This window comes from Canis lupus, chromosome 33 (genome assembly GCF_048164855.1).
Source record: "Canis lupus baileyi chromosome 33, mCanLup2.hap1, whole genome shotgun sequence".
NCBI lineage: Eukaryota > Metazoa > Chordata > Mammalia > Carnivora > Canidae > Canis > Canis lupus.
In genome coordinates this window covers 30415762-30440469 of record NC_132870.1, presented here as the reverse complement: position 1 = coordinate 30440469, position 24708 = coordinate 30415762, and the positions used below count along the sequence as shown (strand labels likewise).

General features: G+C 42.5%; 3 protein-coding genes across 5 annotated transcripts in view; 2 read left to right on the top strand and 1 right to left on the bottom strand.

Moving 5' to 3' along the window:
• Positions 1-323: 323 nt before the first annotated feature.
• ELOVL6 (ELOVL fatty acid elongase 6) overlaps positions 324-24708 on the top strand; it is a 137649-nt gene continuing 113264 nt past the window's right edge. The window contains exons 1-2 of one of the 3 annotated variants that reach the window (XM_072810311.1): positions 324-457; positions 1198-1318. In XM_072810311.1, the coding sequence (XP_072666412.1) occupies positions 1230-1318 (89 nt within the window). In that variant the 5' untranslated portion in view covers positions 324-457; positions 1198-1229. Of the gene's footprint in view, positions 458-555; positions 689-908; positions 1047-1197; positions 1319-24708 lie in introns of those variants that run through there. The other 2 variants (XM_072810312.1, XM_072810310.1) reach the window with 2 other exon arrangements.
• Positions 1164-4294, bottom strand: LOC140623533 (uncharacterized). Its single transcript, XM_072810009.1, has 4 exons — positions 4188-4294; positions 3099-3467; positions 2215-3008; positions 1164-1510 (listed from the first exon to the last, which is right to left on the bottom strand). Exons 1-4 carry the CDS (start codon positions 4292-4294, stop codon positions 1380-1382), a joined length of 1401 nt encoding a protein of 466 aa, XP_072666110.1. The 3' UTR covers positions 1164-1379.
• LOC140623801 (small ribosomal subunit protein uS14-like) lies at positions 15330-15714 on the top strand. The gene has a single exon (XM_072810498.1). The coding sequence runs from the start codon at positions 15451-15453 to the stop codon at positions 15619-15621; it is 171 nt and encodes a 56-aa protein (XP_072666599.1). The 5' UTR covers positions 15330-15450; the 3' UTR covers positions 15622-15714.

Sequence of the window (24708 nt, the reverse complement as noted above, 5' to 3'; positions counted from 1 at the left end):
CCAGGTCTCCTACAACTCCTTTTCTGAACCTGTGGCTAATGAGTGGAAAATCCTTTTCCTCCTAAGAAGACAGAGGAGTGTAGACAGAAGCTGAGTTTAGGACAGTGCTAGGAGGCTGGGGGTTCAGTAGGGGGTCAACATCACAGTTAGCCTTCTCCTCAACATGATTCTCTTCCACCTACCCGTGAAATATAGAATATAAAACGGGATTTCTCGTGCATATGAATAAAGTTTTTGCATTGGACCAGTTGGTCGAGTTCTCTCTGTTAACTCCTTCCCCGTCTTTGTCTCAGTCCATCAACTCTGACCTCTCCGGGGACCCAAACCGTCCACCTCTCCTCTCTCTCTGTCTCTCTTCCGGCCGCTGGTCGCTCTCCACCTTCCACCTCCTCATCCTCAGCATCCCCAGCCCGCGAGTGACTGAGGAGCCCCGGGGGCTGCGGGGCCTCGGGTTTGCGTGAGTCAAAGCCCTCGCTCTGGGGCGGGGGACCCCCCACCCCCCAGAGTACCGCGGGGGGCAAGGAGGCGGGGAGCGCGTTCCTTTCACGAGTGACCTCAGCGCAAATGTGCCCGGAGTTGTCCCGGCGAGAGGGCTGGCGGGTTTTGCGGTTTCTTTCTCGCCTGCCGGGCAAGCTCGCCGGTCCGCGTGCGAAGGGCTGCGCCCCGCAAGCCGAACCTACATCCAGAGGCAAGGCTAGGCTGCCCTCGAGGTTGGGATCGGGGGGTTGGGGGTGACCGCGAGGCCACTTCCTCCTTCTCGGCGCCCTTCCTCCATTCCCCTAGTCACCTTCACGTCAGCAAAACTGCCCCTCAGGGCGAGAGGTCTCGCTCTCTCTCGCAAAGGGTTAATTTTCCGATCGCACGAGGGGGAGGAGATTTCCCCGTAGACAAGTAAAAAGGGTGATGGACAAACGTGCGGGCACTAAGACCGCAAGGCATTCATTTCCTCCGACGGTGGATGCGGACGCCGGGAGGAGGAGAGCCCCGGAGCGAGGAGCTGGGAGCTGGGAGCTGGGAGCTGGGAGCTGGGAGCCGCGGCTGCACAGGCAATGCTCGACCCTGGATGTAGCTGAGAGGCTGGGCGAGGCCGGCCCCCGGAGACCCAGCGGCGAGGGGAAGGCCGAGGGGGGTGGGTGGGGAAGCAGACAGGAGAGCACCCGAAATCAAGCGCTTTACAGATTATTTTATTTTGTGTAGAGAACACGTAGCGACTCCGAAGATCAGCCCCAATGAACATGTCAGTGTTGGCTTTACAAGAATATGAATTCGAAAAGCAGTTCAACGAGAACGAAGCCATCCAATGGATGCAGGAAAACTGGTAGGTGATGCTTTCGCGTGATCCTCTTCCCGGGAGCCCTGCGCGTCTCCCCCGTGTGCCTTCATGTCGGGGTTTTCTGTCTGGGGCGTGAACGGAGCGATGCACCGCGGGCAGCGGGGAGCTGGTCGCCGGGGCTGCAGGCAGCGCGTGGGGCTCCGAGTGCCCCTGGGCGAACCGGGGCTACACACGCATCTTTAACATGGATTATATAACGTGTTACATACGTGAACATAGAGAGTAGATAGATGTCTGCGCGACACGGAAGGCGGGAGAGATGCCACAGTTCGGACTCCCTACCTGGGCTCCCTCCCTCCTGGTTTTCACCTAGATTTGCGTTTTCTTGCTTGGCTTCCCGCAAACTGAGTGTGAAAGGCAGTCGTGGAAGGAGCCCAGTCCTCTGTTCCGTTTAACCCTCTCCTGCCCGCGCTCTCGGGTCCTCGCCCTCTCCCCATCCCTCGTGTCCTTCCTTTCTCCTTGCAGCCCTCCTACTTCCCCGCCTGCCCTACTCTCTGCTGCTCCCCGGCCGGATTTCTCCTTTCCTGGACCCCTTTCCCCACGCGGATCCCTTTCCGGTTTCATTAAGAGGCGGGGGTGGCGGGGGGGAGGGGAGGGGACAATGAAAACAGTAATAAAAATGAATGAACCCGAGCGAGTGGAGGGAGCCACGCCATTATTTAAGTTTGTTTTACGGAAACGCCTTTTGGACACACTCCGTCCTAATTCAGGAGGAAGCTGTTGATCGGAGTCGAGGCACAGATTAAAGACCCCTCGGTCCGCAGAGCCCTTGGGGGCGCTTCCCCAGACAAACTTCTAATAGGGAGAGAGTTTGCTTGTTTACTGTGTTCTCTCCGCCGGTCCTTTTGAAAATCCCCGTGTGGGAGGCGAGCCTGTGTCACCTTGCAGTGTCGAACAGGGGAGGAGGGTGTGCTCATCTCGCTTCTTCCTTGTAGAGCGAGCTGCAGACATTCCGGTCCTGCCTCTGCTTAAGCCTGGGTCTGGCGGGCAATACCGTGCAGGCTCCGGGCGCCCCGGAGCCGGGCGCGGCCCGCAGCCTCCCGGGGGCTCGGGCGGAGGGGCTCGGGCGGAGGGGCTCTCGGGCGCCGAGGGGTCCCGCCCGCCGCCGCGTGCGCGAGCGCGCGGGCCCCGCGCCGTCACGACCCGCCTTCCCTCCCCCATCTCATCAATGGGAAACCTAAGACGCCGGCGCGCGGGGGGCCGGGGCTGGAGGTGGTGCCGGAGGAGGGGGCGCGGCGGGCCGGAGCGGGTGGAGGGAGGTCCAGCTTCCTTTCCTCGGGTCCCCGGGAGTTGCGCCTGGCCCGGGGGGCTTGGCCGCGCTGCCTGCCTCCTCCCGCCCGAGGCCCGCTGGCCGTTTGCGGCTGCAGCCGGGCGGAGCCCGCCCTCTGCGCCGGCTGGGCCCGGCCTGCGGGGGGCGGGTGTGCAGGGCTCGGCGTGCTCACAGCCGCTGCGGCTGGCCTGGGGGCCGCACCGGGCGCGGGGCCGCGTGGGGCCAGCCCCGGAAGCCGGCCGGGGGCCGCGACCCGCTCTGAAGCCCAGGAAGTGCGGCAGCCGCTCGGGGCGCGAGGCCAGGGAGCGCCGGGGGAGGGTCCGGCGCGCGAGCAGACCTTGCGAGGCCCTGGCCCCGGAGCAGGCCGACCCCGCTGGGCCCGAGCGGCCGGGGCGGCCCGGGGACCTGCTCCGGAGGCCCTTCCTCCTCCCGCGTCGGGGGTGGCGCTGGAGGCGGGGCGGGGGCGGGGGCGCGGGCGCGGGCGGGGGCGCGGGCGGGGGCGGGGGCTCGAGGCTGCGGGCGCGCGGCGCGGCGCTGCGAGGCGGCCCCCGAGCCGCCGGCTCCCGTCTGCCGCCGCGTGCCGGGCTCCCCGCCACGCCGCTCGAGCCCACGATCTTCCCCCGTGAGCGCCGTGGGCGCCTCTCCTGTGCGCCTCCGCTCCGACTTGCTGCATCGTTACTGAACCTGCCTTTCCGGAGCCGGCGTCCCCCGCGGTGGCTGCCCCCGCGCGCGCTCCGCCGGCCCCTCTGCCTCCTGTTTACCGGTTGCCTCTTCCCTGAGGCCAGGTAACCGTTTCCCGCCTCTTCTCTCCGTTCAACTCCACAAGTACACAATGAGCCGGACCGGGCCCGGCCCTCAGCAGGACTAGGCAGAACGGCAGAAATGCGCCAAGTTATTTTCTCCTGTTGAGCTCCCAGCACTGCTTCCTTCTAGCTCTTGGCAGACCTTTCTTCTGGCAGCATCTCCTCTGGCTTTTCTTTGTACACGTGAATAGTCACAGGTATGCCTGTGCCTCCTTCCTACCAGGCCATCAGCTCTTGAGGGCATGGTTCTTGGCTCGTTCGGAGCACGTTGAAGAGTGCGTTTTGTACGTGGTAGATGCTGGGAAGGAGGCTTATCCAGGGAGTTAAAATGAGGACTGGGGCCTATTGTATTGCCGGCACTACCTGTTAATACCTGAAGTTTAGCATATTTGGCCTCCTCCTGCCTTTGAATACTACATCGTAGGCATATCCTGGGATTTTTCCTTTCTTGACTTTTTCTTTGTTGATCCTATGTTCTTAGCTTGCTTATTGCAGTCAAAAAGCCCTCCTGGCGGTTACTCTTTCCTTGCGTATATTTCTGACCTTACTTGTCTTCCTTTCTCCTCTTATCTCAGTGTGTGCATTTCTCCCCGCATCCTGGGGGCCCCATTTTATAAACCACTTCCACCAAAATCCCAACAGCAAAAAAGTCTTGAACAAGGTGTAAGGTGTGTAAGAAAAAGATTTTTTGTTTGCCGTGTTCACAGGAGTAGGGAGCTCTGTAGCCAAGGCTTACTAACCCTCTTGGAGGCAGGGAAAGTTTAGGAAACCAAAGACACACCTTTTCAAAATGGTTTGAAATACCTTCTGGAGGGAAAACACAATGTTGAAGCATCTACTCTCATTGGAGCAATCATTTGCACTTGTCCTTAAAGATGTCTTAGACATGGCCTCAAACAAAGCTTGTTAATTTAGAGAATTATAATGATTTCTGTCTCAAAACTGAGCTATGTGGTCTTTCGAAGAATGGTGAGAAAGGCCAGGAGTGCTGTTGTGTCAGTGTGCTGTGAGCACTGCTTAGTATTTTTAACGAGGGTAGTTTATTAAATAATAGTTTAAAATCCATATTCATTACCTTATTACATTTTAATGTTATGGTCTCCTTATTTTGTTTTGGAGTGGTGTTTGTATAAACACTCAAGTGTTCAACGGTGGCAAGTGTATCAGGTTCATTGCTGCCTTAACAAATGATTAACCCTACATTCATCGTTATAAACACAGGATAAATACCACAGACCTTTTTAATTTTCTAGCACATAGTTTCATGTGTAATAGACAAGCCATTGAAACGTAAAGTAATACAGAGAGAATCATCCTGAGACCTCATTGTGAAAGTACAGGTCAAGTTAAAAATACCTGAGGTAATGGTACCCGGTAAATGAAGAGAGAGGTAGAGGAGAAAGCGTGCTTTACTCAGTAGCCTTTTTGACTTCCAAGTTTACGCTGGAAAGCCCTGTGATTTTACAACAGTGAAAAAAGGGCGTTTTGTCCCTAAATGAGATATCTCGCCTTTACCTGTTATTTTCACTAATAGCTTATTGAATGTGTAAGTGCTCCTTTTGCTAGCAAGGAAGCGAAATCACGTAGTGACTGGGAAGGCAAGGCCACATAAAATTCATTGAGTGAGAAGGGCAGCTGGGGTCGGCCTTCTCTTTCAGCAGCCTGCCAGGTTTGTGCTAACAGCAGTGGATGCTAGTTAGTTGCTCCGGTTGTAATTGCCTGGCCAATGATGATTATCTTCTGATGTCGGCTGACACGGTGTTCACCAATAGGAAAACGGGAGGCCTGTGCTGACTGCTGTAACATTATGGATGTGAGGTGACGTCATCACAGGGCTTGCCTAGAACCTCATGAAGCCCTCCCCCTCTCCTCTCTGGCATCCTTCACTTACCCAGCCTTTCAGTGCTTTGTATATTTTTCTGACTTTCTCTACTCTCCCCACCGAGGTGTTGGTTTTAAGCGTTTTTATTGTTTACATTTTGTGTTCTGTATTTTAGGGTCTGTAAGATAGTGTAGGAATTTTTAAGATTAAATACTATCTAAGAAAACCTTTCCACAGATTTGTTTTTACTAAGAAAAAAATTGGAGGAAACACTATTTAAAAGGAATTGTACATCTATACGTTCTTTTTTTTTTTTTTTAATTTTTTTTTTATTTATTTATGATAGTCACAGAGAGAGAGAGAGAGAGAGAGGCAGAGACACAGGCAGAGGGAGAAGCAGGCTCCATGCACCGGGAGCCCGATGTGGGATTCGATCCTGGGTCTCCAGGATCGTGCCCTGGGCCAAAGGCAGGCGCCAAACCGCTGCGCCACCCAGGGATCCCATCTATACGTTCTTATATGTGAGGTTCAGGAAGTAACACGATGTACAATTTCCGTATTAAAGAACATAAAGACATTATAAGCCTGTATTATTAGTATTTTACTCAAAATACAGCATCATAATGTATGTCAAACTTTTAAAATGCAAGCAGAGTATTAAACTGTTGTTTCTCCGGTAGTGACAATTGTTCTGATCCTTAAAATCTTTAAGACCTGTATTCGTTCATAAGAAAAATGACTGGAGAGTTGTGCAATCTGCTCTCATGAAACAGGAAAGGCCAGACTCTCGTTTAATCAGTGCCACTACAGCAAATACAAATTTGGTCAGCTACCTAGGAAAATACTATGTCCACATAATAATCATGTTTCTTGACACTTTGGGGAATCACAGTTCATATTAGTCTTAGGATTGAGAAGTCCTAAGTGTGAGAAATTTAGCATGTCATTCAATAAACCTTAGAAAGCACTGGGATATTGGCCTGATAGCACTAGGTTAAGAATGAGAAGACTGAGAAAATGTACAGAGAAGAAAAATACGATCTATGTTATGGTGTTAGAAAATAATGAAATATGTGGGAACTGTGATCTGAACTTTTATGTATTTTTTTTTTGTATCTTTTTAAAAAATGATGTATTTTCATGCAGTCCTTGGTGTTTTAGGATTCCCGGGGATAATGGAAATTATTTTATGATATCTCCCATCCTTATACTTGTACTAGTCATAAATAGTATATGATGATAAAATTTTTACATAGAGCCTTTTGTTAAATTGAGAGTTAAATTTTGTGAAGAAGCCTTCTTGCATGTTGCTTTTAGTGTTGGATGATGATAATTCTAAAGGTATCGTGATCACATTGTCAATTAACTTCAAAGTCAACCCATTCCAGATCTCAGAGTTGTTTTGCATACTACTTCAAAAGAAGATTCTTTCAAGTTAGATGGAAAGAGCTGTGGGGTGAGAGGTGGGGGATGAAGACTTAGAAATACTAGGAGGTCATAAAATAATCATCTAGTCAATCTTTAGCCAACAAAGCAAAATGAAGGAGTATGGCACTCACTAGTCATTTAATTCAAGAATTCATCTTTGCTTCAGTGATCTGGATATTTTAGGTCCAAGTATTTTCTTAAATGAATTATCTGAAAATTGCCCCAATGATCCACTTAATTTTTCACGTATGGACATACATACGCGGAGCTGCCCTTTGTTAAAAAGTACTAGACAACAGTTCACAACTTTGCCTTAGCTCTTTACCTTTACCTGATCTATGGTCTAGTCTCTACCTTCAAATCTTCCCTGCTCCCATTTACTTTTCATTTCTCTTTGTTATAAGAGCACAGGTATTTACCTCAAAAAGTTACCTACAGGGACACCTGGGCGGCTCAGAGGTTGAGTATCTGCCTTTGGCTCAGGGCGTGATCCTTGGGATCTGGGATTGAGTCCCACATCAGGCTTCTTTCAGGGAGCCTGCTTATCCCTCTGCCTGTCTCTGCCTCTCTCTCTCTCTCTGTGTCTCTCATGAATACATAAATAAAATCTTAAAAAAAAAAGTTACCTACATATACCACAGACGGATATTTCTATTGATAACCCTAGAAAATCTGAATGAAAATATAACATGGCTTTATTGAATTGTTACAGTTCATAACTTTATTTGTATATGAATTGTGTAAACAGGTTCAAATATGTAACTTTTGGCACAGTTACTCATAGAACTTAAATAGCATATCTAATTATATTTAACTTCCAATAATTTTTTTTTAAGATTTTATTTATTCATGAGAGACAGAGAGAGAGAGAGAGAGAGAGGCCGAGACACAGGCAGAGGGAGAAGCAGGCTCCTTGGAGCCCAATGTGGGACTCCATCCTGGACCCTGGAATCATGCCCCGAGCTGAAGGTAGACGCTCAACTGCGGAGCCACCCAGGCGTCCCAACTTCCAACAATTTTATTTTAGACATAGATTTGTTCCTTTAAAAAAAATTATTGTTCTAGAATCAAAAATGAATTCGTACTTTTAGGCTTATTGAGCAAAAGCTATTCCAAAGCATTGGGTCTGTGTAAGTCATCAAAGTTCAAGCTTATGTGTATATCGTGATTCATTTCTATATTGAGCCCTCACAATTTTTAGTCTTAAGGTTCATTATCCTACTATTTTGGAATGATAAATACTTGTAGGAAAAACTTTTGTTTAATCAGTCGCTCACTGTGAACTTTCTACAATTTAACTTTAAGCCTGTCTGCTCCTTGCCCACCCCCCCACAACCAGTCAAAATATACAAGTGAAAAAGATTTATACTTACCTTTGCTGAGATGAATAAGACATACTGGATATAAGCAATTTTGCTGAATGATACTTATATAGTTTTCTAATACTTTTATTTCCTCCATAATTTCGCATTTTTAGTATTTTTCTTTCTAAAAAGTTTGTAGCTAATTGCAGTATGATTAGGGGAATATCATTGACAGAATGTATTTTGGCTGGGGGGGGATCTCACTGTTTTTATGTTGGTTTATGATCACATTTTAAGTAAAATAGGTGTTACTCCATTTCTTAAAGATAAATTTCGAATGTGTTAGCTCAACCCTTTTCTTTTTTCTTTTTTTTAAATTTTATTTATTTTATTCATGAGAGACAGAGAGAGAGAGGCAGAGACACAGGCCGAGGGAGAAAGCAGGCTCCAGGCAGGGCGCAGGATGCAGGAATCCTTCCCGGGTCTCCAGGATCACACCCTGGGCCAAAGGCAGTGCCAAACCCCTGAGCTACCCAGGCTGCCCCACCCTTAACTTTATTAACACCCATCCTTGGAGCTAGTGTTTTGCTTTGTTTGGTTTTTTAATTGATCCTTTGAATTCTGAGGCTGAATTTTTGAATTGACTATTCATTAACTCTCAATGGACAGTATACATCATTCTTTGAAGACTATGAAATGACCCATGAAATGCATGTTTATTATGTCTTTTTTTTAAATATTTTATTTATTTATTTATTCATGAAAGACACAGAGACAGAAAAGCAGAGACACAGGCAGAGGGAGAAGCAGGCTCCATGCAGGGAGCCCGATGTGGGACTCGATCCCAGGACTTCAGGATCAGGCCCTGGGCCAAAGGCAGGGGCCAAACCACTAAGCCACCCAGGGATCCCCTATTATGTGTCTTTGTTAGGAGAGATGCAAGCATTTACCTGGAAAAGTACACTCCACATAAAGCTGTTAGAGTGTCTTTCAAAAAATGAAAACTGATACCCATTATAGACTATTTGTTTTTTATTTCTTAGTATTTCAAAGAGCATCTTGCTGAACTGGACATACTTATAAAATTTGCTGCAAAATAGGTTCCAACTTAATTGACTTTTGTCAATTTTTAAATTTTTTTAAGTAGGCTCCATGTCCAGCGTGGACCCCAACACAGGGCTTCAACCCATGACTGAGATCAAGACCTGAGCTGCTAACAAGGGTCAGTCCCTCAATCTACTGAGCCACCCAGGTGCCCCTTGACTTTTGTTGATGTTTTTTAAAACTAGTTAAATAATTTGATTTTACTAAGCATTTAAAAACCGCAAAAGTTGAACGTTTAATTAATTGGATTTATCCCGATCAGTACTTGGATTTATCCCGATTATAAATAAGTTTAAAAAATCTTCAAAATAGTTAATTATAGCCAAAACCTTCAAGGTTTTTTGTTTTTGTTTTTGGTAGGCCCAGTTGTTCCTTTTACATGTAGGGTGATGTTAATAAAATGTAAACGTTTTTAAGATTCTAGGCCCAATCCAACTGGGTTCAGGTGTAGTTACTTCAGTGAAATTGAATGCTTTGAAGTTGAGAATTTTATGATCTTGTTTTAGGAGGCTCAATGGGGAAGAAAGCTCTAGATAAAAAGGTTTACTTCTGGAACTTTTTTTTTTTTTTTAATTTGTGTGAGATTTCTATTGAAGTCTGGGTGCCTTAAGCATTTAAAAGCTGGACTGGCAGGGGTTATCATTACAATAAGAGGGAAGGAAGCTCAGTCAAAGCATTGTAAATATCAACATTTATGGTTTTCTCTCAATTTTATGACTTTTTGACAGACTTAATTTAAAGATCTTTTAAGAGTAGGGTAGAGTTTATCTTAAAGTAGTGATACTAATAGTTGGTACGTAATTGTTTACTGACTGCAGGCTTTTTTTAAGGTTTTATTTATTTATTTACTTGAGAAAGAGAGTATGAGCAGGGGGGAGAGACAGAGGAGAAGCAGACACCCCACTGAGCAGGGAGTCCTACAAAGACTGGCTCTAACCCAGGATCCATGGGATCTTGACCTGAGCCCTAGGCAGACTCTTAACTGCCTGAGCCACCCAGGTGCCCGCTGACATTCTTTTAAAATCATTTACATATGTTAACTGTTAAACATCCTCCCAACCACTCTTTGATGTATTACCTTTTTGATTTTTTACAACAGGAAATGGGGCTCAGTGTGGTTATACAGGTTAGGATTTTCATGTAGGGATAAAAGGACTGGAATGGGCTCCAGGCCTAATGAAGAGTTTGTCATTAAGCCCTCAATCATCCCCTCATTTGAATAGGAATAAATACACTATGGATCTAAACTTTTAGCACTATTAACATATAAGAAACTTGTGTTTTTAATCAATGATCCCCCAAATGCCTCTAAGAAATTTTAACTAAAGTATCCTCAACACATTAAGGCCAGGATAACTACGAGAAACACCTATAAACGTAGTGAACATTAAACTATATAGGTAAATAAGTACCTAAATCATTAAGAAATATTTTTGAATGTTATTTGTTTATCCATCAACACTTTTAGAAGTGGAGAAAGCAATGTCACCTTCAGTGTTGCTTCTATCATAAAACATTCCAATTTTGTCATAAGTGATGACACAGATTCGGAACCTTTCTTATAAAGCATGTTTTTCTGTCTGCCTCTCTTCCACGAGCCTCATACATTTAGCTTGGTTCTAGACTCTGGGAATTTATTTCCACCTGGCTCTGCCTGTACCATTCTTTCCTTCAGGCAGGGGTACAGGGTAAATAGCCATCCATAGAAGCCACCCACAGTTGACAGAAGAAAAAAAAAGACGTGTGACTTGGGGATGTCACTATTCTTTGAGGTCCATTTCTGCAGTATGAAGGATTAAAAAGTAGTTTCATTTGTTTTGTTTGTGAGTCTTGAATTCTTTTTCTAGTTCTACAGAAAGAAATACAGGAAAAAAGACATGAAAGCATTAGAAAATGCAAAGATGCATGAAATAAAACAACTTTAATTCTTATCCAGAGGCATCCACTGTTATTTTGCCACATTTCCTTCAGCCTTGTTTCCAAGTTTTTTATATGGTATGCATTCAGTGCATCCATTGACAGATTGAGTTCCTTATTATGTGCCAAGGATTGTGCTGAGCACTTTACGTTTACATATTATCACATTACAACTTTGATGTTGCTTATTTCCCTCTTTGCATTATAAACATTCCACTAAAACCTCTCCATAAGTATGTTTTCCATATATTTTATTGTTTGGGCTTAAATTAATTTAGATAACCATTGCCTGATCTTCAATCATGCTAAGTTTCTAATATTTTGCTATTAGAACTAGTCATTTGATTATCTTTGTCCATTAATTTTTCTTACTTATCTGATCATTTCCTTTGATCTTTTTTTTTTTAATATTTTTTTTTAAAAATTTTTTATTTATTTATGATAGCCACAGAGAGAGAGAGAGAGGCGCAGAGACACAGGCAGAGGGAGAAGCAGGCTCCATGCACCGGGAGCCCGACGTGGGATTCGATCCCGGGTCTCCAGGATCGCGCCCTGGGCCAAAGGCAGGCGCCAAACCGCTGCGCCACCCAGGGATCCCTGATCATTTCCTTTGTAGAGGTATAAACTGTAGCATCCAAGGGAATTACCTCTTTTTTTTTTTTTTTTTTTTAGATTTTATTTATTCATTCCTGAGAGACACAGAGAGAGAAGCAGAGACATAGGCAGAGGGAGAAGCAGGCTCCCTATGGGGAGCCCAATGCTGGTCTCAACCCCAGGACCCCAGGATCACACCCTGAGCCAAAGAGCTGAAAGCAGACTTTCAACCACTGAGCTACCCAGGCATCCCGGGAATTACCTCTTTTTAAGGATTATGATATCTAGACATCTGGTTGATGTCTAGAAAAGTTAACCAATTTGCACTCCAGCAAGGAAAGACAGTTTTCACATCCTTCATCTTCATCCTGAAGATGATCTCTTAAAAAATCTTTGATAAATTAATGTAAAATGGGACATCTTGTTGCTTTAATTTATATTTGTTTTCTAGTGAGATCCAAAAAATTTACTTGGATTTATTTTCCATTTACTTTTGTAAGTTATCTGTTCCAGGCCTTTTCTAGTTAACTATCATTTGCTTACATTTGGGATACATTAAGGATCTTTGCTTTTGTTCAGCATGATTACTCTGTTGTGAATAATTTCTTCTCTAGAGTGACTTCTAGGAACTAATTGAATATATGAAATAGAAATGTATTTTCCATCACCCCCTGAATTAAGGGAAACAACTGTGCTTATCTCTTTATAAATAACCTTAAGTCAACAGCCCCAGGGAGTAAGAGAGAGAGAGGAGAGAAAGCCTGGAGACTGGGCTTCTGTTCAGTGTGGAGAGAGAGGAAGTAGTCTCTTGGACTTCCTGCTAATTTTTGGACTCTCTTATTTGCTTTATTTTTCAGTTTTCCACAGATGTGGTGATGAGTGTTCACTGTAGTATTATAGTATGGTGGTTAGGCACAAGGGCTCTGGAGCCAGTGTGTTAGGGTTCAAGCCCTCTTGCAACCACATAGCAACTGAGTGACCATCTCGCCAGTGGATTAATTAGCACCTCTGCTTCAGTTTCCTCATCTTTAAATTGAGAGATGATAATAATAGTATTGGGAATGATAATGATGGAATCTACTTTAGCAGGTTGTGAGGATTAGACAATTTATACATTAGGTCCTTACAACAGTGTCCAAGACTGTATATAATTTTTATTATACCTTTATTGTTATCTGCACCATAGGCTCAGTGGGATCAAAAGGGAAAAGGGAGGAACTGTAAGTTCTCGTAGAACTGAGGTACCCCAAAATGGCTGTACCCCAAAATAGGACAAAAAGGCCTATTACCCAGGAGCCACTACCAAGGTATAGGCATTGGGAGGAAAAACCAAGAAAAAGAAAAAGTATGACATCAGCTTTGCTTTTAGGAAATCTATAATTCAAAAGATCTCAGCAAAGGGACACCTGGGTGGTTCAGTGGTTGAGCATCTGCCTTCAGCTTAGGGTGTGATCCCGGGGTCCAGGGATCCAGTCTGGCATCGAGCTCCTTGCAGGGAGCCTGCTTCTCCCTCTGCCTATGTCTCTGCCTCTCTGTGTCTCTCATGAATAAATAAATAAAATCTTAAAAAAAAAAAAAAGATCTCAGCAAGAGAAAACATTGTTAATATAAATGCAGTTTAAAAAAAAGTGTGGGTGCCCACTCTACTATGAACGTTTGGAACATTTTCAAAAGCTATGCTTTATCTTCTATCACATGTAACAGTGTGAAATCGAGGGAGTCCTGGGAATAGATGCTAATTACTAATTTATTTCCAATAAAACACCTGAGATTATCCCATTTAATAATTTACACAATGTGATAGCGTCTTTATTATGTTACACACACTAAAGGTAAAATCATTCTAAATCCATAAGTGAAATGATAGTGGCTGAAAATTTGGAGTTTTTTTTGTTTTTTTTTTTTAAGATTTTAATGCATTTTTGGCAGAGAGAGAGAGAGACAGTGCATGAGTCAGGGAGAAGCAGAAGGAGAGAGAGAAGGAGAAACAGACTCCTGGCTGAGCAGGAATCCATCCCAGGACCCCAGGAAAATGACCTGAGCTGAAGGCAGATGCTTAACTGTCTGTTTAACCCACTGAGCCACCGAGGCGCCTCAAATTTTGGAGTTAGGTGCTTGTAAGTTTATGCTTCAAATAAGTATTTAGTCATTGTTTTTCTAATTTCAATGAAAGAAGCAAGGCTGTTTGGTTTCTTAGTGAAGTCAAATAAGAGAGCAAAACACATCGGTTTTCTCTTATGTACTTGAATTGCCATGAGCTTGTGGTGGAGAAACCCAAGTGGAGTCCTTTCTTTAAGGTTCCCAGTTTTCTTATTCTTGAGACAAGGAAGTCTGTCCCTTAGGGGTTCCCATGAAATGGGGGAGATTTTCTTCCATGTGTTTATTCCTTCCTCTCTTAGCTCCTGTTGAAGGAGGTCATGGAGAACACATAACCACATGTTGACCCTCACTGGACTTGGGCATTTATTTGGAGGATCTTCATCCCCTCCCTTACTTTTGCAATGTATGATTGTCCCATTGTTCTCATACTCGAAGCCACTTCAAGGGCGCAGCCTTGAGAGAGTAACATATTGTAGAGCCTATGTATATGACTGAACCCTTGAAGGCCTTTGTACAAACTCTTAAGATTCTGGAGGGCAGGTGAAAAGATCTGCTCATCCTGCGACCTCTGAAGACAAGCCTCATCTGTAAATTCCCTTATTAAAACTGCCACCTACCAATCTGGAGTGATCAACCCTTTCTTCAGTCTGCGTGCACAGGGGAGCAGTTTCCAGTTTCACCTGGAGAACTCCTGAGGTTACGAACCAGCAGGTCTCCATCCAGACCTGGAGCTCCCATTGCAGTGGGCTACTTGCATGCCTCCTTGTGACGGCAACACAGGTAAAGTGTGCCGTGCTATGAGAGCTGTTTTATAACTAACCTCTAATTTGATAAATGCTTAAGTTGTAAGTGAACTGTCCTCCTAGGCCTGTATCAACTGTCGAGAAATTCTTTCAGGCCTACTGTTGTAGATACTTGGAATTTGTGGGGGGGGGTTTATGTTTAAAATTTTTAAAAATATTTTATTTATTTATTCATGAGAGACAGAGAGAGAGGCAGAGACAGAAAAAGCTTGCCTGTGGGCAGCCTGATGTGGGACTCCATCCCAGGACCCACAGGATCATGCCCTGAGCTGAAGGCAGATGCTCAACTGCTGAGTCACCCAGGCATCCCGAAATTTGTGGTTTTAACAATAGCAGTTTTAACGTGGAATGACCCAAAGGTCCAGGCAATGAATCAATTAAAATTTTTTTTTTCTGCAGTCACATTTGAGAAGCAATAACAGAGCAGTTATGCTGTGCTTTCTTATTGTCCTGGAGGTAGGAATTTTTGTGAAGTGTAGGAACTATGCACCTATGAGAAATGGCCTCAAAGCAGTATAACACTTAGTGCTGACATGAAAGTAAGGGATGAGATAAAATCTTAGAAAAACCTCAACTGGGTGGCTCAGTGGTTGAGTGTCTGTCTGCCTTTGGCTCAGGTGGTAATCCCGGAGTGTGGGGATTAAGTCCCACATCCGGCTCCCTGCATGGAGCCTGCTTCTCCCTCTGCCTATGTCTCTGCCTCTTTCTCTCTGCGTCTCTCATGAATAAATACATAAAATCTTAAAAAAAAAAAAAGTTCTTGGGCAGCCCCGGTGGCGAAGCGGTTTAGCGCCGCCTGCAACCCCGGGGAGTGATCCTGGAGACCAGGGATTAAGTCCCACATCGGGCTTCCTGCATGGAGCCTGCTTCTCTGCCTGTGTCTCTGCCTCTCTCTCGCTCTTTCTGAATGAATAAATAAATAAACCTTTAAAAAAAAAAGTTCTTTTGCCTCGTTGCATCTGAGAGAGCAAGATGGGTCACCAGCAGCTCTACTGGAGTCAAACGAGAAAGTTAGGCCAGGGCTCTCATTCTTGCCTTGTGTGTTCAAACTGGCACGATCTGATCTGGAAATCTGGCCTCAGTATGTGCCACCAGTGTTTCTGTCAGTACACGAAGGATATAGGCTTCATTAAGTTGGATTAGATGAACTTCCTTGAATGGGTCATCCAAGATACCTACCTTAACTGCAGATGTCCAAGATACCTACCTTAATGCCAACTCATTGTACATAAAATAAAAATATTGAGTGTTTAAAAAAAAAGTAAGGGATGAAGAAGAGATCTAGGAACAGCAGGATGCTTCATCAGAAAACAGTTTTATGGAATTTTGTAGGTTAAAGGAATGTTCTTCAAATTTTTTGCTCACTTCCTTTGTAAAGAAGTTTCAAAAGCAATGTACTGCCTGACACACTTTAAAGTTTTCATTATAAGCTGAATTAATTTCTTATTATAGAATAAATAAGATGAGGATTAGCTAGTTACAATAAGTATTTTATAATGTGAGGGCACCTGGTGGCTCAGTGGTTGGGCATCTGCCTTTGGCTCAGGGCATGATCAGGTCTTGGGATCAAGTCCCGCATCAGTCTTCCTGCGGGAAGCCTGCCTTTCCTTCTGCCTGTGTCTCTGCCTCTATCTCTGTGTCTCTCATGATAAATAAATAAAATCTTAAACATTTTATAATTTGAGGACAAGTTTACCTACTTTATTGAATAATGCACAGTGAATCTGAAATTACATAAACATTTTTATTAATGCTTTTATTCAATCAATGGCCCCCCCAAACATGTCATATTCCACAATGAAAAAAATCAATGGTACTAACCTATATTGCCTCTGTTTGTTCTTAAGTTTGAACATGTCAGTGTTCATTATGTAAAGGCTCTAAACAGAAGGGGAAAAAATGGATATTATGTTTCTGCCTCATATCATTATTCATTTTTACTTTGTGCTTTGGACTAGAAGGAAAGACCTAGGCAGGCTATCAAGTGTCTATGTTTTAAAACTGCAGAGAAGGTTATGGATAGGATTACCATGTGTATTGTAGTCATTAAGACTAGTTTCCTAATGGGTAAAGCAATTTCTTTTTAACTTGGTCATCTACTGTTAGAACCTGAGGACTGCCTTAAGCCCCCTAAGTCCATTCCATGTGGGGTGGCTCTGATTGTTGAAGGCTGTCCTACATATCGACCTGAAAGTTGTATCCCTTTATCATTCCTCCATTATAGTCCTAGCGCTGACTCTACCTGTATTTAATTCCCACTTCCACATAACCATCGTGTATGCATTTGAAAATTGCTATTATATCCTCTCTAGGCCTTCTTTTCTAAGCCATTTCTCAAATATTATTTGCAGTCCACTGGGAACCCGAATATCTGAAAAATAAAAAAGTAGGACTCCCACACTTTTGGTTTGGACAATTAAATGTGACCGACTAGGATAAACTCTAATAAATTTATTAAAGCTTGGTTGATATACATTAAAATGAACAAATTTGTATTAGAGAATAATACAGATGGAAGGAATTATAGTTTTAATCTACTAGAAGGTCTGCCATATGGTCCTTTGGAACATCACAAAGCTATTGTACATAGGACATTCTGGAAATTTTAAGGACTTGTCAGAGAACTGCCAGGATTACCTTGAGTTGTAGTGGTTTTCAATTACTGCTCATATATTCACATTTGCAGGAATTCTTTTTTGGACCTGTGTATTGTGATTGCTGATATTGTTTGTGATGACACCATTTTGGTTGGTATTTGGTTCTTCTCTAGTTCTTCATAATTCTCGAGTTCTTTTGCTGCTGATGAGGGTAGCTTGGGGTTAAAAAAAAAAAAAATTGGAGAACCATGCTGTGTCCTTGATCCTTAAATAGGTATTTGGCCAGACTCCCATAGAGGAGGCTGTTTCTCTTCAGAATACACAGGCACAGGCTTCATGTCAGAGATTCAGAATTAGTATGTCCATGGAGAGGCCCAGGTACTGTGTAAAGTTCTTCTCAGGTAATTCTTCTTTTTTAAAAAAAGATTTTATTATTTTATTTATTTATTCATGAGAGAGGCAGAAACATAGGCAGAAGGAGAAGCAGGCTCCCTGTGGGTAGCCTGATGGCGGGACTGGATCCCAGGATCCTGGGATAACAACCTGAGCCAAAGGCAGACCCTCAACCACTGAGCCACCCAGGTGCCCTTCCCAGGTAATTCTGACACTTGCTTTAGCAAATACTGCTCTGGATGATGCTGATTCCATCATACATTCTTCGAGTTTGTCTTCTCAGACTATTGATTTCACAAACTGAACCTCTTCCAATCTGCTCTACTTCTTTGTTGTCTGCCTCTGGACGGATTATCAGTCTTTTCAACGCCCTTGTTTCCCTGCCCTGTTTCCCCAATTCTAATTCACAAGTCCTGTGTGATCTGGCTTTCGCTTCATTTCTCTTGGCTCATTGCCATTGCCACTGTTTTCCTGCAGGCCTCCACCCTACTTTTTGTCTCCTTACTCACTTCTATCCTCTACCTGGTCTTTCAGCAGGAAGTCACAGATGCCATCCTCTCACTCTTGCCCTACAAGCCTTCCCCGGTTTCCTGCTGTCTATATGACAAGTCTAAATTGTTTTGGTTGGTTTGAAAGACCATTTATTTATTTATTTATTTTTAAAAAGATTTTATTTGTTTATTCATGAGAGACATAGAGAGAGAGAGAGAGAGAGGCAGAGAGAGGCAAAGACACAGGCAGAGGGAGAAGCAGGCTCCATGCAGGGAGCTGGATGTGGGACTCCATCCCGGTACTTTGGGATCACGCCCTAAGCTGAAGGCAGACACCCAACTGCTGAGCCACCCAGGCATCCCTGAAAGGCCATTTAAAATCTGTCTCCCAATCACCTTCCTAGTGTTACCTATTGAAGTAGCCCTGGTCCCAGCCTGTCTGTTCAAATGCAAATTAAATGTCCTTTTCCCTCCTCTCCCATCAGAATCTACTGGGTCTTCCTTTGCGGTTTGCAGGCATTTGACTCATAAATAGATTAGTATTTTTTCTTCTAGCTTTGAAATCAGTGCCTGTCACCGAATTTGGCATATATAGTTGCACTATATGTGTGTTAAATAGATGAATGCATATTGGTATGGATACCCAAGCCTGTTCATTCACATTCAAATGTATCTGATTTATTATCCTTTACACTTTCTTTTGTCTTTAAGTGAATCATGAGACATTACCTGGTGCCTTATTGAAACAATAATAAAAGGGGCACCTGGGTGGCTCAGTGGTTGAGCATGGCTCAGGTTGTGATCCTGGAGTCCTGGGATCGAGTCTTGCATAGGGCTCCCCGCAGGGTATCTGCTTCTACCTCTGCCTATATCTCTGTGTCATAAGACACAGACACATGACACAGAGATATACTTTAGACATAAAGTCTAAAAAGAAAAAAATAATTAAAAAATAATAAAAATACATATTCTCTTCTAATTTTATTTTTAAGAGAAAAGGTATTTTATCATGACTAATTTGTAGTGAAAGTGTGCTAATTTGGGGGGACTCTTCTTTTTTAAGCACTCAAACCATCTAATTAGAAAGAAGTCAGACTTACTTAGAATGAGGGGTGGGTCGGATTGTATGTACAAGGAACGAAAATCGGGTAGAAAATAATACCAAATGGTAAAAGATACTTGTATCAAGATGGCAGTGTGGTGGTGGTTTCTTCTTTTGTGTCTTCCAGTTTTCTATAATCTTTCTTATGTTATATTCTGAGTATGTACAGGTGGTATGGTTATGCATGTGGTCTTTTCCCTTTTTTTGAATTAACTATAATGTGTTTACTGCTTTTATAATAAAAGTTGCATTTTATAATGGTGTATTTGGTATCAGGTAACAAGCACTTTTTTAAACGAATGCATTTTTAAATAAACATTAAAAAAAGCAACGTAGTTAAACAGAAACACGGTTTGTGGACATTGAACTGCACAATCTTCAAATAAAGACACTTTCTCAGATTAAGGTAGAAATGAACCATACTACTGATGTCCAATTGTAAGTTATACAGTTTAATTATTTTTTAGTAGGAAGGGGTTATACTCTTTAGCAGGGTGGGGGCGGAGATAAAAGACATAAATTTGACTTTAACATTGCAACTTCTATGGCTGGGCTTCAGGAATGTATCTAATAGGGCAAAGGTTCCCCAGAGACAAGAGTCATCTAATCTAATAAAGATAAGAGATTAAACATAAACCTGTCTCTAGAGAGAAAAAAATGAATAGGATAATTGGCTTAGGGACCTGGTAGCACCTGGAAACAGATGCTGTACATATACCTGGAATACATCATTAACAAATGCATCCAGAATTGCAGAATGCCTGGAAGATCAAATCTCATTTAGAGGAGCTAGAAGGATTTTGTTTCTCTCTGAAATGAAGGTTAGTCCAGAGGCCATGCTGTGTGGATCCAGAGAACCTGGTGTGTCTTAATCTGGTGCGAAGCCCCGGGGATGAGGTTAGGAAGAGTGTGTGACAGAGCTTTTTTACAGAACTGCTTTGTAGAGGAGATCTTATCATTCCTGGGCGTTGCTTTGAACTCCTGCTTCTTTTGAACTTCCTCCTAGAAAAAGAGGAATTGCTGTTTGAATACAGGAAAAGTAGTATTTTCTTTTGTTTTTATGTTACCACTGTTTAGGAAGACCTACCATTCCATATTAGTCTTTCCTCTCTGTTGTCTCAGCTAGTAAATAAAAGGGCACAGGAGAGAGGAGAGATTGGAAGAGAATGGTTCCAAATCATATGGGATGCAGTTTTTAAAGTTCTCTGCTCTTAAGCTATAGATAACTGAAGTATCCTCAAGTGTTATTTCCTCAAAAGATATTTTTTCTTGAAGTCAATTTAAAAATTTTACTAGTAAACATTTGTGACTTTTTGTAACCTAAGAAGAAAAGGTATACCTATCTCCTTTCAGTTAATTTTTTTAAAGGAAGCTTTCTCCTGCTATAGAAATTTATTCTTTTTAATTTTGAAAACCACTCCAAAATAAATAGTACATAGTTTCAGATTCTAGAGTAACATGTTTTACCAGCCTAGTTTAAAAATTACAATTTACTAAGCATAAAATGTTCTGACCAGCACAATGTCTGTGGATATGTAGGTGCACTTCCTGCCAGGAGAGAGCAAGGACTGTATAATTTTATTTGACTTTTCTTTTTCTTTTTCTTTTTTTTTTTTTTTAAAGAGAGACATTTATTTATTCACGAGAGACATAGGGACAGAGAGAGTCAGAGACATGGGTAGAGGGAGAAGCAGGCTCCACACAGCGAGCCTGACATGGGGCTCGATCCTGGGATTCCAGGATCATGCCCTGAGCCGAGGGCAGATGCTTAACCCCTGAGCCACCCAGGCGTGCTTGATAAACATTTACATTTATTTTGAAAATAAGCTTCAATTTTAGTGCTGTATAATATGAACAGTGTGGTGACTTAAAAAAAGGTCTACTAATTATTGGGCTTTTTTTTTTTAATGAGCAAATGTTGACGGTAATCTCTTCAGTTTTGCTGTGACAAGAGGTGGGTCAGTACACTGTAAGCAATGGCTAGGCTCAGATGGTAGATGTTATTTCATATGAGTAATTCAGACAAATCAATTTTTTTTTTGAACCAGCACTGCATAGAGGAAATAATAATCACAGTGGGCAACTACATGAAACAACCCCCCCCCCCAAAAAAAAAAGATTATCATGTTTTTGAGAATTCTATAATGGCTAGAGAATAGCATGGTTGGCCTCAGAGATCTAAGAGTTCATCATCTGACTGAACTTTCTGTGGAGAATATTTCTTCCCCACAAAGGATTTGGTGTCCAGAGGTTCCTTCTTTTCTCCATAATGCTGAAGGGACAAGGTGTAGGGATGCTGAGGCTAGTAAATTGTGCTTGTCCTCCCTTCACACAGTGTAATACAGAAAATGACAAAACATTGTGCAACTGGATGCCCTTTCTAGGATTAAATTTCACTTTGAGAAAAGAATACATAGGCCCTTTTTTCTGTTTTTAGTTTGTCATAGATAAATGTGCTGTTATCGATTTAAGCTGTTTTCCTTAGGTAGTTACAGTATGATAGCTCCAAATATTTTTTTTCCATGCAAAGTCTAAGACATTTGGAATATAGTAGTTTCCTCAAGTATCCTATAAATTATATTTTCATTGATCTGGGGCCAGACCTTCAATAGCTTACCAGTTGTCTTTAGTAGTTATCTTAAACTGTTCTTCATGTGAAAATGACCAGTGACAGTCTTGTTTTCTCATGAATTCAGCTGGGTTAAAAGGTTTACTGTTTCTACCATCCTTTCTGAAATTTATGTAGATATTGTTTTGCTTTATCAATTAAATTGTATGCACATAGAGGCCTAGAATTATGAAGATATACTTAAAACCTTTATTTTTTCCCTGACGATTTTACTTCTGTAGTAAGTATTAGGATTATTTTGATAATACATAAAGACATGTACTGTCACAGAAATTTAAATAAATTTTGATTTATTTATTCATGAGACACAGAAGGAGAGGCAGAGGCATAGGCAGAGGGAGAAGCAGGTTCCCCTTTGGGAGTTTGATGGGGGAGCCTGATACGGAACTTGATCCCAGGACCCCAGGACCTGGGGATCATGACCTGAGCCAAAGGCAGACACTCAACCACTGAGCCACCCAGGTGCCCCTCACAGAAATATTTTTGAAAGCAATAAACTTCAATCAGTTGTAATTTCTTCTTTCAATGGATAGGCCTGGAGCAAGTTTAAATAATATTGTAGAAAACTTAGGAAACCACAAATAAGCAAAAATAAGAAAATAAATGTTACTTGGAGATAAACACTAACATTTTGGTGCAAATCTTTTTAAAACTCTTTCTTGCCATCTGTCCACTTCCGTTTTTCTTCTTAACAAAAATTTTACCATAGGGTTCATACCATATTTTTCTGTAAACTTTTTTCTTACTATAGAATAGACATTACTCCATGTTGTTAAATACTTCCCTCACTTAGTTGTAAATGGGAGAATTATGTTTCTTTATTGTGATGTTCCAGTTAACATGTAAAAAGCTTCAGTAGACACATGTCACTCTTTATAATCAGTGTATAATTTTTTGTCATTTTTTAGAAGGAAAAAGAAAGCTAGTAGCTTTTTTTTTTTTTTTAAGATTTTATTTATTTATTCATGATAGACAGAGAGAGAGAGAGAGGCAGAGACACAGGCAGAGTGTGTCTGAGACACAGGCAGAGGGAGCCCGATGCGGGACTTGATCCTGGGACTCCAGGATCGCGCCCCGGGCCAAAGGCAGGAGCCAAACTGCTGAGCCACCCAGGGATCCCCCAAAGCTAGTAGCTTTAAAAGAACAAAGGAACACACTAATATTATTAAGATGGTTTTAAGTTTGACTGGTAGAATAAAAGTATAATATATTTCAGATTATTTCTTTCTATGTAATATGTTCTCTTTGGGTAATACTCATCAGTTCACTTTGCAGAATACCCGCAAATCAAGGAACTGTCTTGAGATGCTTTCAAATGCTAGTAACAACATAATTAACTGTGGCTTAAAACATAAAACATTTAACTATTTCATATAAGAAGAAGTCTGATTGGAAGCCTCTGTAGTCATTTTGTGGTTTAATAATGCCATCAGTTTTCCAGATTCTGAGTTTTTGTCTTGCCATCCTTAATGTAAATCAAGTGTTTTCTTTGTGGTCACAGGATGGCTGCCCATATCACCAAACATCTGTCCTCACTACAGCTTTCCAAGCAGAAGAGAAGTGGCAGCAGCAGTGCCTTCTTTCAATTCTCTTTGATGAGAAGACTCCAAGATAACTTGCTTTTAATAAGCTTATATAAGCATTTGCTTCTGTTGCTGTAATGACATCTCATTGGCCAGGCCCGGGTCACATGCCTTACTCTTGGACCATTCCCTGGCAAAGAGGAGGAAACTGGTTTGGCTGTTGCATTATACTCCACCATGCTAGTACAAGAACATACAGTCTAAAAAGACAAAAGATTTGAAGCCTCAGTAAATCTAATTTTGGTACTTTTTATGTGACTCCTCACAAAATAGTCTTTTTTTTTTAAGATGTTATTTATTTATTCGTGAGAGACACAGAGAGAGAGAGAGAGAGAGAGAGAGAGAGGCAGAGACACAGAGGGAGAAGCAGACTCCATGCAGGGAGTCTGAGGTGGGACTCGATCCTGGGTCTCCAGGATCAGGCCCTGGGCTCAAGGTGCTAAACCGCTGAGCCACCCGGGCTGCCCAAATGGTCTTATTAAAAAAAGTAGACACACTGGGGCGCCTGGGTGGATCAACTAATTGGTTGAGTGTCTGACTCTTGATTTGGCTTAGGTTGTGATCTCAGGGTCGTGAAATTGAGCTCCTGGTGTGGGGCTCTGTGCTCAGCATAGTCTGTTGGAGATGCTCTTTCCCTCTCCCTCTGTGCCCCCGCTCCCCCACTGCTTGTGCTCTCCCTCTAAAATAACTAAATAAAATATTTTTAAAAAATGGATACATTGACTTATTCATGGTAATATTAAATGTAAATTATCCTGTGAATTACTCCTTGATCTTTAAGGATAGAGATTGAAATACTAATCTTCTAATGGAAGTGTAAGAATAATTTCTTAACAAAGTACCAACAAATGATTATGAAAGAATAGTTCTACATGTTATTTGACACGTCATAGTCCTAAAACTTGACCCAACATTGACAAAGTACTGGAATCATTCATATCAGCGTGTATTAGTCATCTTCAGTGACTTTACTCAGTATGTAAACTCAGTACAGATCTTACCTACCCACTTAAAGCCAGGCAGGCACTGCTTTGGATTAAGCACTGTCTCTGTTGGATCAAATAGAACATGATATTTGTTCCAGGTGTATTAATGTTGTACAGAGGCAGGATACAATCTGACTCTAAGGCCAGACTGCCTGTGTTTGAATCCTTTCTTGTTCAGGCACTCACTAGCTCTATAATGGTAAGAGGTTATATATCTTCTCTAAACCTTAGTTTCCTTATTTTTTAAAATGTGTAATACTGATCCAATAGAATTGTTGCACTGATTAAATGAATTAATGCATGTGAAGCATTCACTGGAACAATACATTTGTTTTAGTTCTGTTATCATTGAATAGGATAAATACTGACACTTAACATTTTACAGTTACATTATCTCATGGTCCCCTCACTGCAACCCTGAGAGCTAGGAATTTTCATCTCCATGCAAG

Coding starts and splice junctions, on each gene's coding strand:
- LOC140623533 (XM_072810009.1), bottom strand. CDS start 4,294: ATGTCTAAGACATCTTTAAGGACAAGTGCAAATGATTGCTCCAATGAG. Junction 3,009..3,098: donor AGCCTCGAGCCCCCGCCCCC/GCCCGCGCCCCC, acceptor CCTCCGGAGCAG/GTCCCCGGGCCGCCCCGGCC. Junction 1,511..2,214: donor CCCCTGTTCGACACTGCAAG/GTGACACAGGCT, acceptor TCCATGTTAAAG/ATGCGTGTGTAGCCCCGGTT.
- LOC140623801 (XM_072810498.1), top strand. CDS start 15,451: ATGGGTCACCAGCAGCTCTACTGGAGTCAAACGAGAAAGTTAGGCCAG.